The sequence below is a fragment of the Hibiscus syriacus genome, unplaced genomic scaffold (assembly GCF_006381635.1).
Source record: "Hibiscus syriacus cultivar Baekdansim isolate YM2019G1 unplaced genomic scaffold, ASM638163v2 tig00113724_pilon, whole genome shotgun sequence".
NCBI classification, from domain to species: Eukaryota; Viridiplantae; Streptophyta; class Magnoliopsida; order Malvales; family Malvaceae; genus Hibiscus; species Hibiscus syriacus.
Genome location: NW_024063470.1, coordinates 599,308 through 614,400, shown reverse-complemented (window position 1 = coordinate 614,400; position 15,093 = coordinate 599,308). Strand labels below are relative to the sequence as shown.

Sequence of the window (15,093 nt, the reverse complement as noted above, 5' to 3'; positions counted from 1 at the left end):
GAATTTTGAACACTCTGATCTTCCACTTGCTCTCTGGGTCATATTTAACACACTTCGCATATATGGTTTTTTGGTTGGACTCTACAATATGGACATCAACATGGCCTTTTATGCAATACTCTTTAATCGCCAGCGTAGCTTCATCTTTTCCTCTGAATTACATCCCAACCGAAAATTCACCAGAATTTTTGAATGATTTAGCTATATAGTTTGGAGGTATATGTGGCATGTATGGGAATTTGGGTGCACTCATCGCATCATAATCGATCTCATACATGTGAGGAGTAGGTTGATATAGTGTCGGAACTTCATCAGTGACCAGGTTAGGTGCACCACCACAACCAAAACTATCATCATCGGCTAAAACGGGTTCCTCAATTTCTTCATCTTCGCTGGAATCATCATGAATTTCTCCCCATCGATTTTCAGCATCAATATCAAAAATCAATTCCGAGTTATATATGTTTCTCTCCTCGTACTCTGCTACTGCGGATGTTCCACCGACTTCATTTTCACTTTCCAATAGCACCATAAAATTGTTAATCAATATGTATATTGGGTCCTCAAACTTACTTCCGAAAACCATTTGAGATGAATTTCCAGCCACATTTCTTGATGACCTATGAATATCATATATGTTACGCACATTAACAAATAACTCAATAACTGAAATATTTGTTAGCTCATGTAATCCAATCATGGTTCCAATACCATCATCTTTTTCAACTGGTACTGCGGCATATCTAACTGGATTGTGACATACCATGAACCTATACTTCAAAGCATCAACTGTAGCTCAGATTTTCCTTTCTATCCTCTGATTCATTTCTACAAATGTGATGTCCCTTTTGAACATCATATTTATAGGTCTTTCAGACCAGAAAACAACCCTGACCTCATTTTCCATAATATGTCCATTATAATGGACAATCGTGAAAAAGGTTGTAGCTCATTTTCTCCACAACATCAAAATTTGTATTTAGAATAAAATCTAATATATATAACAACACTATAAAAATAAATATAACAACAATTGTAACATTAAAAAATATTTAAAAATAATAATAAAATACCTCAAATAAAATTTCTTCAAACTTAGTTCACCTTCGTTCTTCCAAAAAAAATTAACAAACTATTAGACTAATTTCGGACAAAATAACATAAATTTAAACCAATTTACCATACAAAACATACTCAAATTAGAATAACGAAATAAAAAACACACCAAATTTTCTGAAATGCTCCATCTGTTAATCTCCTTTATAATTACATCTGCTCCCTGTATCAATTTTCTGAATTGCAATTGCTTTTGCTCCTTGTAGAAAGAATTTTTTTTAATGTTCAACTTGTTCTTACAGGGTATAGGTTAGGATATGATAGGAGTATGGGTTACACTTTTATCATTTAAATGTCAGCTACCTACTGCACCTACGTCACTGGCATGCCATGCAACTTTGTCGGCCACACCAGGGGACCCAGGAGACGCACTTTCGTAGGAACCGACCCCCTCCCCATGTCCTCTATCCTCGTACTCTGCTACTGCAGCCATGCATGTAGAGGCCTCACGGGCGTATGACGCCAATTACCATGAAGGGGGCCACGAGCATGCATAGAGGAAAACGCATGGAAAGCCATGCGTCTTCGAGGGGTTCTCATGCAGGGTTTACGTTAGGTGTTCACCGTTGCGCGTCTTCGAGGTTGCATGCATGGCAATGGGGAATGAGTGTATTACGGATGAGCGCCAATGCATCTTTGGGCGTCCATGCATGACGCCCATGCAACGTAAGGAAAACGAAGGGTGTCGTATGGGGAAAGACGCATGACAATCCATGCGTCTTCAAGTGGAACTAAGCAGTGGGCGGTGGGGCTGGTGGTGGACGGTGGGGCTGGTGGTGGACGTTGCATGCACGAGGAAGACGCATGGATTGCCATGCGTCTTCGAGGGGAGCAGGGTAAGACGCATGGACTCCAATGCGTCTTCAAGGGGTTCGGGTTGCGTCTTCGGGATTCACTGTAACATTCACCCTATTTCACGAAATAATCTCTCAAGTGCATTATTCGAGCAAATATTTTTTTTAATTGCATTATTCAAAAAATTTAGCGAAGGAATTTTTCTATGGCACGATAATTAGGATATTTATTTAGGATGAACTATCTATTTAGTCATTCAACTTTTGACATTTAATTTCTAAACTATAAATTTATAAATTTCATCATTGAATTTTTAAATTATATTTGTTTAAACTACTTAACCGTTATTTTTTTAAAGATGATGTAAATAACCTTAATTTTTCTTTTGTAAGTTTATACAATCATCTCTCCAAACTTAAAATATATATTAAACTAATTTTAAAAATAAAAATATTTAAAATATAACATTGTGGTGTTACAATATGACAAAGTTAAGAAAAGCAATGTTCAGATAATTTAACTAAAAGTAATTAAAAGAATGAATTATTAATAAAAAAAATTATATAAAATATATAAAAATTTGAAATTTTCTAAAATTAATTATCTTCAAACCCTGGATCATCCTACGTATACTTTTGGTGAATATGTAGGGACGAACTATGTGGAAGGTGGGAGGGGCAATTACCCTCTCCCCAAACATTGATAGTTTAACTGGTTTTAAGTTTCTGACATTTTTACAAGCATTATAATTAAATCATTTCCGTTCTCAAATTCGTTGATTTAATTATATTTTAGAACAGTTTAGTTTTAAAATAAAATTTCGAGTTTCAGTTTTTTTGGTTTAATTATGTTTTAGGACCCTTCAATTTTAAAATATATTTAAATATCTTGTTTATTTTAAAATTAAATAATTTATCTTATCATATTCCAACTCCGTTCTTATTTTTTATTTGTCAATCACGTGTTGGTTCAGGCTTTTGACTTAAAAGGAATAATTTATTAACCAATTTTTATGTGTAAGGTAAATTTGATTTTTTTTTGTAATATATACCATTAAATATGTAAACCTTTGCAGGCTCCTATAATTCAAATATTCTTTTAGAAGATTTTGCTGTTGTCATCTTGATTTTAAGGTTTTGTTTGATTAATTCGGATCGATCCATGTTACACACTTGATTTTGATGAGTGAGTCCCCCAATAGAGATTTTCTACATACATAAAGACTCAAACTTGAAATCTTACTTAAACGATATCAAATTGCTTACCACTTTATCCAATCCCGTTACTATTTTTAAATATATATATATATGCACGTTACATTATTGAAATTTTGAAATGCAGTCAAAGGTCATAGTTGACTCATATATTATAACTGCTACTATTCGTATAGTGGGTTATTAATATAGAATACTTATGAGGTTGGTATATATTGATTTATGGTTAATTACAGGTTAATGGAGTTGTGTCCCATTAGGTTCACCATGGTGGGGTATATGGTAGATCATAGGGGTGTGCAAATCCGGGTACCCGATTTTCGGGTACTGGAACTTTCGGGTCGACGATTTCTCGGCTCGTGTCCCGACCCGGATGTTACGGGTACCCGGTAATCAGGTACCCGGATTTTGCGGATACCCGGGAATCGGGTACCCGATACCCCGGTTTTTAATTTTTTTATTTTCAAATTATTAATTTAAAAAAATATATACACAAATTTAAATATTTGAAACTTCGAATTACATACACTAATATCCGAACATAAAATTTAAAAGTTCGAAATACAAAATATAATAATCCATAATATAAATAATTCATTATATTTTATATAATTATATATAAAAAAAAAGAACTAACCGGGTACTCGGGTAACCGGGTACCCGGAAAAACTAGATTTTGTGACCCGGTCCTGACCCGAAAAATGTCGGGCCGGGTACCCGACCCGGCTGGGTAATTTTTTTAGAGAATTACCCGGTTTTTTTAGAGGCGGGTCGGCGGGTCGGGTCAACCGGGTCGGGTAATTTTGCACACCCCTAGTAGATCATGGTGCTATAGACGTTTAGCATGGGATAGATCCACCTATATATATGGATTTCATGGATTTGATTTTAGGTGTGAACACGAATCTTTATTGCGGTTGATTACGGTATTCGGCGGTGATGGTTATTAATTAGAATTAAGGATAGTAGAAAGTTGCAGGGATGAAAGTTTCAGGTAATGATAATAATGATGGTCGGTCATGAACGTTATCGAGTGAATGATTGTTCGGTGAGTGAATGATTGTTCGGTGATGGAGATAGTGACCGAAAATGATTGATAATAATTAGTAATAAATTTTGAAATTAGGGATTTTATATATTTGATTTACTACTGCATTTAAATCCAAGTACATGCATTTTTACCCTGAAATTCTCATATCATTACTTTTTTCATTTAATTTTTTTATTTCTTGTGATTATTAACTGTAAAAAATAGTGTGTGTTGTGATTATTTTCCGATTAAAAATAAAAAAAATAAATTTATTCAAGTCTCTTAAATTTTAATCCTAAAATAGGTTTTAAAGTGTCATCCCTAATCCTAACAAATATTCCCCAAAAAATATCAGTTCAACCACCTGCCTTAAAAAATCTTTGAGATAGATATAAAATTAAGAGCAAACTATCTATTTAATCACTCAAATGTTTACTATGTTTATGTTTTGGTCATTCCACTTTAAAATCTTTCAATTTTACCACTCAATTTTCAAATTTTATTTTATTTTGTAACCTAAACAGTTAGTTGCGTAACTGTACCATGAAAATATTGTTTTGGTAGTGTTATTTATGAAGTTGACATAATATTAATGTATTCTTCCTATGAATAATATCTTTTTTATTATCGTTCGATCGTCATCAATCAACTTTTACGACATAGTTGATATTATAATAGTCATCTTTTCTCCTTATTTATTATTAGTTTGATTTTTTTTTTGTTTGGAATAAAAAAAACTCAATAGCCTAGTCCTATGGCTTTAAAATGCGTACTATTCAAACCGATTGAAAGGAGGCATATAAGCTCATGCAAGACTCGCATGCATGCTCTAGTTCACTTTCTTTAGTTCGAGTCATTCATGCTATTCGTCAACAAGCATGGGTGACAGACTTCTATCGAATACCATAAGAAGATGACATACTTACGAATGATCCTGTCAAACCTCTTGACTCTTATCATGACAATCTATCAATTTATGAATCGTTGTCAAGTTATATTCAATTATTTTTAGATAGAAATATCCTTTGTCCTCATGTTGTAAGTTAATTAATTGATTGCTTTTCTTAATTAAAAAAGATTTGATGTTATCTTGATTTGATATGATATTTTCATCATCCGATCATATTTAAACTGATGTATATTATTTTCTCTCTTTTCTCGACTTCTTCCTTCGTTTAAAAGGAATATTTCATGTTCATAATTTTATCTAAAAAATTCAAACCGCGTTAAACTCTTAATGGAAGTGACAAAAAATGTAAATTTGAAAGTTTGATTGTAAATTTGAAATGTTTATAAAAGTAAATGATTAAAATAAAAATGAAAACAAAGTTGTGTGACAAAAGCATAGTCTACGCCAAGATTGATTGGCAGATGGAATTTCGTCATCCTTTAGCGTAATGCAATTATCTTAATACCGTTTCCGTTTTGAACCAAACTAACACCCTACCTAATCTCTGAAATTGATGTTTCATCTTTGCCATTACTTCATTCCGATATCAATTAATCGTTCCATAATAAATTTTTTAATATTTAATTTATATTAATTAATCAATAGATTAAATTATCAATGATCAAATAAGTGTTAACTCTAAAATTTAAATTCTTTTTTAGATAATTATTAATTTTTATTAATTATATTTATCATAATTTTTTAATTGTGATCATCTTATATGAAAATTTCAAATTATTAATATATTTGTTTTTATTCTTAAAAATATTTTTGAATACGTCTCTAATTTTTTATGAAAAATGAATTCCATCTATGCTATGATGGTCTCTAAGAAAAACTAAATAACGAAATTTAGAAGAGCCAAACATCCTCATGATATTTGCAATGTCAAAATAATCTCTCTTTCCAAAAGCTCGGAACTAGTAACTTTATTGGATCTCCTGCAACTCCTCCATGGATATTCGGAGCCAAATTCGAAGATTCGATTTTGATTCAAACCAGAAAAACTAAAGAAACTTACTTTTATTGTATCCTTTGATCCTCTTGTAAAAACCATGAGATCATCCGCAAAGCACGAGTAGGTAAATATCTAACTTCTTCCAGCATTGATGATGTTGACTTGAGTCCTACCTTCAACAGCTGCATCATTCAACGTAGAAGATGGAATATTCATGAAAATGACAAAAAAAGATGCCTCCGAATGAGAGTGAAATGAAGAAGGATGCAACAGCTTGAACTTGGAGGCATTAAGAGTTTCTTGCACAAAAAAGAATTGATTTTCAATTAATGAACTTGAAAATTACATCTCTTGCATGTGGAATTACAGTATCTGTAATAAAAGAGGGAAAATGGGTGACGGGGAAATAATAAACTAACTACCATACAACACAAAATATCAAAGTGACAAAAATTCTAGAGCCTTGGATGATAAGTTTTAGCATCACCAATAATCACCACACGAACAGCTCCCATGTCTGAAGTAGTGAAATCTACTAGCATCCCTCACAATGATTTCCCGTCGAGTAACCAGAGCTATCAACTTAATAGCATTGTGGCAGTCGTTGCATATTCGATGGCTCTGCACGATTTGCAGAGGTGATGATCTATTCATGGTATTTAACAGACCAAAAGCTACTGCTAATTTCTCACTGTGGTACAACAATTCACGCTGTTCCTGTTCATCGACATCCGGAAGCAAAGTTTTTTCCTCCGGAACATAACCACACTTTGAAATTTGGTGAATCAAGCTATCAACCTTCCGGTAAATCTCATCTGTGTGGACATGGGATTTGTCTCCGGAGAGGAAAACATGCGATCGTTTATTAACTTCAATCCAACTGCAGACGGGAAGCATCCGTAAGCCCTTTCTTCTCAATGTCTGCAACACAGCGGCTGATTCCTTTAACCTGCCCGATCGGTTGTAGATATTCATAAGAACAACATAATTACTAAGCTTTTCAGGTTCCATTCCATACAAGTTCTCGGCTGCGAATTTCCCTAGCTCCAAATTCCCATTGACACGACTAGCAGTTAACAGTGCAGCCCACATATTTGCCGTAGGCTGGAAGGGAACAGCTCTTATCAATGCAAAGGCCTCATCTAAAAGTCCCTCTTGACCTAATAACTCGATCATGCATGCATAATGCATTGCACGGGGCTTGATCTTGTGATCTCTGCCCATGGACTGAAAAATTTCCCAACCGCGTTCAGATAATCTCGAGTAGCTACAAGCAGATAACACAGCAAGAAAAGTAACATGGTTAGGTCTCATTTTTTCTCGAAGCATTTGCTCAAACAATTCCACAGCCTCAGCTCCACGACCATGATTACCATATCCAGCAATGACAGCATTCCAAGATATTGTATTCTTGCGAGGCATCCTGTCGAAAACGTGTTTAGCATCTTCTATTCTCCCCCATTTGCTATAAAAGTCCACAAGAGCAGTGCTGGCCACTATTTCTGACCCGAAACCGTAACGAATCAGACCTGCATGAGCTTGCTTAGCATATTCAACTGAAGCTAACCTCGAACAAATTCTGATAATCATCGAAAACGTGAAATGGTCCATTTTAACACCAGAATCTTGCATCTCATAAAACATACTCAGCGCTTCCTCACTATAACCATGAAGAGCATAACCTGCTATAATTGAATTCCATCCCACGGTAGTCTTCTCCGGCATGTCATCGAAAACCCATTGAGCGTCTTCAATGCTGCCACAATTACTATACATGTCAATCAGGGCACAAGACACAAAGATATCTTCACCTACACCAATCTTGACCGCACACGAATGTAACTGCTTTCCTACCGAAATGAGTTCCAACCCTGCGGATGCCCGGATCATCGTTGCGAAAGTTCGAGATCCACAATCAGAGAACTCCTCCCACATAAGTAGAAACAATCTAAATGACTCCAAGTAATCCCCACTATCGAACAGCCCAGCAATGATGGTATTCCACGAAACCAAATTCTTCTCCGGCATTTCATCGAACATATTACGTGCGTCGATCATCATCCCGCATTTCACATGCACATGCAACATCCTGTTGCTCATATACTGGTCTGGCTCAAACCCATTACTCACCATGTAATTAAAGACCCTCTTTACTGCTCGAACGGATCCCAACCCAATACAAGCACTCACTAATGCATCATATGTGCTTGAACCAACATCAAAACCACCTTCAAGTTCCAAAATCTCAAACAATTCAAGTGCTTCCCTATACCTATTACACAAAGCCAACTTCTCTATCTGACTACAAAGCCCAACACTGGGTCTTTTAATCTGAGTCTCCTCCGTTTCTTTCAACTCAGGGTTAGTATTCCTAGGAGGTTTTGGCTTGGGCCGCCGCGGCTGCAGCCCTTGCTCGAGAGAAAAACACTTAATTGTATCAAATGAGCTGCCCCATTTTCTCCTACTGAATCGAAAACAATAGCCGGAAAAGAAAGGTTTTGTTGTGAATACATTGTGGACTGATGAAGGAAAACGACAATTATTCCGTATTTGATCGAATGAAATGGATTGGTAACGAGCAAGTGAGACTTCCATGCTTGAAATTTGAAGATAAATAAAAAGTACCTTTTGGGAAGATTAGAACTTTGGAGATGAAGCTTTCTTGTTGCTAAAAGGGAGAGATTTGTTCGGTTGAGTTGGTTCCATGTTCTTATAAAGAAAGAAAGAAATCAAAAAACAATTGGGTTTTGAACAACTCTCAGCATCGAGAGATCCGCCATTATTTTACTGTTAAATTCAGCATTTGCCGACTACTTGCCAACTACCTTTGCCAGATATTTGGAAGAAGGAGAATTAAAAAAAAAACTCAAACCACATTGCGTTTTAGTCGGATCATATCAGAAATTATTTGTATAAAACAAATCATTTTGAATTACATGGACGGTGATTGGGTTTAGTTTGATATTAATTTTTAAAATATTATTAGAAAGTGTTTCTCTAATTTTTTTTGAAAGCTGAATTTGTAAAAGATATCATTTTGAATTACATGCACTGTGATACTCGCGTCGAGTCTTCAGTGATATAGTTGAAGATTATCCTTAATTGAAATTACATTCTATTTATTTGTTTTTGTTTGTTTTAATAATACAAGATGATTATAAAATAATATTTATTTAAAAAATTTAATTTATTGATAATGTTCATATATCTTACAGATATATTATTCAAACTTAAAATATCTAAAATGGCGATGTTTTTTTAACCTTCAATCCATTTGATGAATTCATATTTTAGTTTGTTTTTTCATGAAATTTTATTTTGTTATTTATGTTACAAGAGACAAATTAATACTCCTACTTATCTAAAATAAGACTAGTGAGAAACACTAGAATCAGAGATAGACACAGTATATTATATTAGAAGGACGAATTTAAACTTAAAAAATTTAAGGAGATAATAATAAATTCTTAATAAAAATAAATAAAATAAATTTTAAATATATGATAATTTTAAATTTTTAAGAGGGCGACTACCCTACCGCCCCTGTTTAGGTTCATCCATGACTAGAACATCTCACTAAACTCTCGTCATTATAACATTTTCTTTCTTGAATGAAGAAGAAAGGTTAAGCTAACAAATCAATCTCTAGAACGAAAAAAAAGACCATGAACAATTTTATGAAGAATACGATAAAAATAAGTTGGAATCAAATCATATGAAAACATCTCGCTAAACTCTAGTCATTATGCCATTTTCTTTCTTGAATGAAGAAGAAAGGTTAAGCTAATAAATCAATCTCTAGAACGAAAAAAAGACCATGAACAATTTTATGGAGAATACGGTAGAAATCAGTCTGAATCAAATCATAGAAAAAGAAATTATACCTCAAATTAACTTTCGGTGTTTAAAGAGTTTTTTAATAAAAATAAGTGTCTAACGTTTTCAACTTTACACTTTTAGGTGTCTGGACCATAACGATCATTAAATTTGACCATTATTTAATATGTATCACACATAAAATTTCAAAAAATATTTTAGTTTTTTTTAAACTTAATATTATAGTTTAAAACAACCTAAAAAACTCCAAAATTTATTTCCTTCATTGTTGATTGACCACCGTCGATATATGGTTGTCACAGTTGAGACCATCAAAACTGTCTCGCCATCACGACCAAAACCCAATCCCCCATCCACTATGAAACTGCATAGATCGTTGTGAAAAGCGTCTCGAATGGTCATCAAATTTCTAGATTTTCCTTTGCTATTTTTCGATGATTTCAACGACCCTAGTTGTCTATACGTTACATGGTCGTCACCATTAAGTTCTTCATCCTGTTTTAAACAAAACTTAACCGATGGTGACCCTTCGCTACTATCAGATATGGAAGGATAAGAGGGAGAGAGACCACACAGGGATTTATTTTTTTATTTTTTTTATTTTTTAAAAAAATTGCAAACAAATAAATTTGGGGCTAATTTTTTACAAAAACATTCTTCAGACTAAGATAGATCTACAATCTAAAATTTAGGTTAATCAAACATCAATAGACCCCTCTGATCTATCATTCAATATTGTTCGATAGATTTTAGCACTGGTCCTTGACAAATTTTCGTAGAATTTGATAACTCCGTAAAAGGGTCATATTTGAGACCTTTTCACTTAAGTTATTGACTGTCTTAGAGCTCATATAGGATCATATAGATGCATTTAGGAGCATATAGTTGCATGTGGTGAAATTTTGTTTGCCGCGACATTTTATTTTGTAACCAGTGTTGCTTTATGGGGAAGGTGTTTGTCTGGTGATGTGTAGGATTTAAGAGAAAGGAAAAGCAAAAGGGAAATGCCATGAGATAAGGAGACTGTTAAGAAGAATGCAAATGTCGAACCAGTTGGCATTTCGAGAGCGATCAAAACGAAAGAATAATATTTTTAATAAGAGCCAGCTGTCATGGCATAAAAAGTGCTTTCTGCAATCAACCATAATAGAGGGGCCAATTACCATCTTTGCACCGACTCTCACATAAAATGAATGAACTTTAGGGTGGTGCTAGTGTAATTTTAACACAAAACCCTAGGTTCATTCTCCCCTATAAATAGAAGATGAAGCCTGACTTTTTGAGTAGACTTGGAGATTTTCAGACAGCCTCCAAGAGCCTAAAAATTCGAAGAAAAAGTTCTCTCCTTTTCCGTCAATTGTTTTTTCCGTGACATTCCTCCATTGACAGGCTAGAGGGAGTGGCGAACTAGGCATCCGACTAGATCGCTGGGACAATTCGTGGTGGCCTAGGGAAGCTCTGGTAGTGCACGTCGAAGGCTTTTCCTCCTTCCCTTTGCTCATTGCTTTCATATTTATCTTTTGGGTTGTAAGGAACAGATTAACTTGCTTTTTGCTTACTTATTTCGAACCCCACCATGAACTAATCCTATTTGGTGGGAGTTTATTTTGGATATGTAAGTTTTGCTTTACTGAATGGTTATTTTTCTATGTTATATTTTGTTTTGTTTATGAAGCTTAGTGCCTTAAGGTTATAGGAGCTACGAGAGTAGTCGTTCCTTAGGAGATTACTTAGTGTTCGAGAGAATGTCTAGGTAACACATCCTTAGTGTTCGAGAAAAACTAGGGAGGAACCACATAAGCAAGGGGTTCTAGATAGTAACTAGGCCTAATCCACCTTAGAGATAAGGCTAGGATTTCATTCGACTAAAAGGAGTTGTGTATGAGCGATATATTAGATGTTAATGTTGCCGCAAAAAGGTATTGCCAAGACATATCCTGTTATTTGGACCAATAGGGTCCTTGCAGTAGCTAACGCCAATCGGTTTTGCCAAGGCATCTTCAATCTGTCGAGTCCCTTAACTAGAGATAGCATAGGGCACCTTTAGTAAACTCTGTCAGGTAGATAAAGCATAGAAGTAAAACCATTCTGAGAAGTAGACTTAAATTTCCTAAGTAACTCCTATCACTCATTCCCATAGTAGCTTATCGTGTGATGAGTCTAAAGTCCTTATAATCAAATCCAGTATTTACAGTTTATTTTGCCTTTACATTTTTATTTGATTGCAGTACACACAATTCCTTTTGCCACAACATATCCATTTGCTAACACATTGTCATCGTTCTATTTCCATACCATTAATTCATTTTGCCACAATATTACCATTTGTATATATACCATCTCTAACTTTACTTAGGTGACAAAGTAAAGTGTCGTGACAAACTTATTTGATTTCCCCCAATCCCTGTGGAGAACGATACTCACTCATCATATTATTACTTGTTCAATTGTGTATACTTGCACACATATCCACACCATTTATAGTACTCATAAACATCGGATAAGTTTTTGGGGCCGTTGTCGGGGATTGGCAACTGGAAGTTAATTTGTTTTGTCATAGTATTATTATTTTACTTGTTTATTTATTTATTTATTTATTTTAGATAGATTTACTTTTTATTTTCCTTATCTTTTTCAGGTTTTTCGCGGTGTATGACCAGAAGACATTCGGACGAGCTATTAGAACCAGTTGAACATGAGATCGAGAGGCTTTTTAGGCAAAGAAGACATGCTCAACGTGCAAATATGTATCAAATCGGAAATCAAGGCATTGGTCATGAGGATTATCAGAATGTCGAGGCAAATCTAAATGCTGGGAATACAGCCCGACCTCATGCCATTCGTAATCACTTAAACCCGATCTTAGATGACTTAAATCCTGGAATAGTGGCACCAGAAATTCAGGCATCCCACTTCGAGCTCAAACCTATGATGTTCAATATGCTGAATTCCATAGGGAAATTCGGGGGCATGCCAAATGAAGATGCCAGATAGCATATTCGTAACTTCATGGAGGTGTGTGATTCTTTTCGCCAAAAAGGAGTGCACGAAGATGTTATGAAATTGAAGCTATTTCCATATTCCCTACGTGACCGAGCAAGAGCTTGGTTGAGTGGCGTTCCAGCGGGTTCAATGGAGTCGTGGACTGATCTGTGCAAAACAATTTTGCTGCGGTATAATCCTCCGAACATAAACACCCAACTGAGGAACGACATTGCTTCTTTTCGTCAAGCTGATGAAGAGTCGATGTATGAGTGCTGGGATCGATACAAAGCATTGCTTCGTAAATGTTCGAATCATGATTTTCAAGATTGGATGCAAGTGGTGATGTTCTACAATGGAGTTAATGCACCCACGAGGATGATGCTAGATGCCTCGGCAAATGTGACATTACTTGACAAATCACCAACAGAAGCATTTGACATTCTGGATAGGATTGCCACCAACGATTATCAGTCCCCATCCATAAGGCTTAGACTTTGGCGCAAATCACATGGAGCTTTCGAGCTAGACTCTAAGGATAACGTGTCTGCCCAACTTGCTGCTATCACCAACATGTTGAAGAATATGCAAAGGCCAAGTGAGGTGAAATAAGTGAATGTAACCCATTCAATATGTTTATTATGCCACGACAATCACAATGAGAGTGACTGCCCGACCAATCAAGAATCCATCAATTATGTAGGCAAATTCAACCGAGGCAACAACAACCTCTATTCTAACACATATAATCCTGGATGGCATCAACATCCAAACTTTTCACGGGGAAACCAAGGAACCAGCAATGCCCATCAACCAGGTTCGCAGCAGAATTTCAATGACTCCCAGGGATTTCAATCAAATATGCCATGGCATAATTCCAACAAGGGAGGGCCATCTTCATCTAACACCAATTCTTTGGAGGCCACAATGCAAGAGTTCATAGCAACAACGAAGACAATGCTGCAAGACCATGCAACATCTATAAAAAACCAAGGGGCTCTGCTTCAGAGCCACAGTTCGTCGCTGAGGACATTGGAGAATCAGGTTGGTCAAATTATCGTGGCATTATAAGAACGACGACTAGGACATCTGCCGAGTGACACTAAAGTCACAAAACCTCATGGCAAAGAGCACTGTAGTGTGCTAACTATACGAAGTGGTATATGAATTAATGTCGAAGACAAGTATGGGGGAAGATCGAAGGATAATTCACCATCTGAGACTGTACAAGCTGATCAAGAAGTGCTAGAAGAAGCACCAGAGGAAGAGGATAAGGGTGAGAGTTCATCAAGTAAAGTGACTAAGGGAGCAAACAAAAATGCCAAGGCAAATTCTATTCCCACCCCGTCAGTACAAGAAGCCAGACCCCCACCTCCTTTTCCACAAAGACTGAAAAGTATAACGAGGATATTCAATTCAGAAAATTTGTTGACATTCTGAGTCAACTTCAAATCAATGTTCTTTTTCTAGAGGCTATGGAACAAATGCCTACATATGCTAAGTTCCTCAAGGAGATTGTGACCAAGAAAAGAAAGGCTGAGCAGTACGAGACAATTGCCAAGGCAAAAGAATTTTGCTCATCCTTAAGCAAGCTACCACCGAAGAGACATGATCCGGGTAGTTTTATCATCCCATGTTTGATAGGAAACAAATTTGTTGGGAAGGCACTATGTGACCTTAGCTCAAGCGTGAACTTGATGCTTAAGTCAATTTTTGTGAAGCTTGGGATAGTAAATGCGAGACCTACATCTGTCATCTTGCAATTAGCTGATAGATCACATGTGCATCTTGAAGGGTGAATTGAAGATGTCATCGTGCGGGTTGACAAGTTTGTTTTTCCTGTTGATTTTCTGATTCTGGATTGTGAGGTTGATTCCACAGCACCCATCATCTTGGGGAGACCCTTCCTAGCTACCGGGTGTATTCTCATCGACTGCGAGAGGTGCGAACTGCCATGAGAGTGGCCGATCAACATGTCACTGTGAATGTCTTTCGATCCCTCAAGTACATGGATGATTCTGAAGAATACCAAAACATTTTAGAAGTGGATACAGTAATCATTAAAGAAGCATATCAATTTTGCCAGGACAACTTCATTCAGCTGGGACCTGATGAGGGTTATTCGAAGACTTAAAGGCTGGAGAGCCTAATGATTTTTCTATCGAGGAACAACAGGCTAGCTTCCTCAAAGCTAGCCCAGGTACGCATTTTG

At 35.8% G+C, this 15,093-nt stretch overlaps 1 protein-coding gene across 1 annotated transcript; it reads right to left on the bottom strand.

The window, feature by feature from the left end:
- Positions 1–6,376: 6,376 nt before the first annotated feature.
- On the bottom strand, positions 6,377–8,954 carry LOC120187210 (pentatricopeptide repeat-containing protein At5g50390, chloroplastic-like). Its single transcript, XM_039190984.1, has one exon. The coding sequence runs from the start codon at positions 8,655–8,657 to the stop codon at positions 6,546–6,548; it is 2,112 nt and encodes a 703-aa protein (XP_039046915.1). The 5' UTR covers positions 8,658–8,954; the 3' UTR covers positions 6,377–6,545.
- Positions 8,955–15,093: the final 6,139 nt, after the last annotated feature.

Bases quoted from the DNA above. Each gene is read 5' to 3' on its own strand.
- LOC120187210 (XM_039190984.1), bottom strand. From the start codon at position 8,657: ATGGAAGTCTCACTTGCTCGTTACCAATCCATTTCATTCGATCAAATA.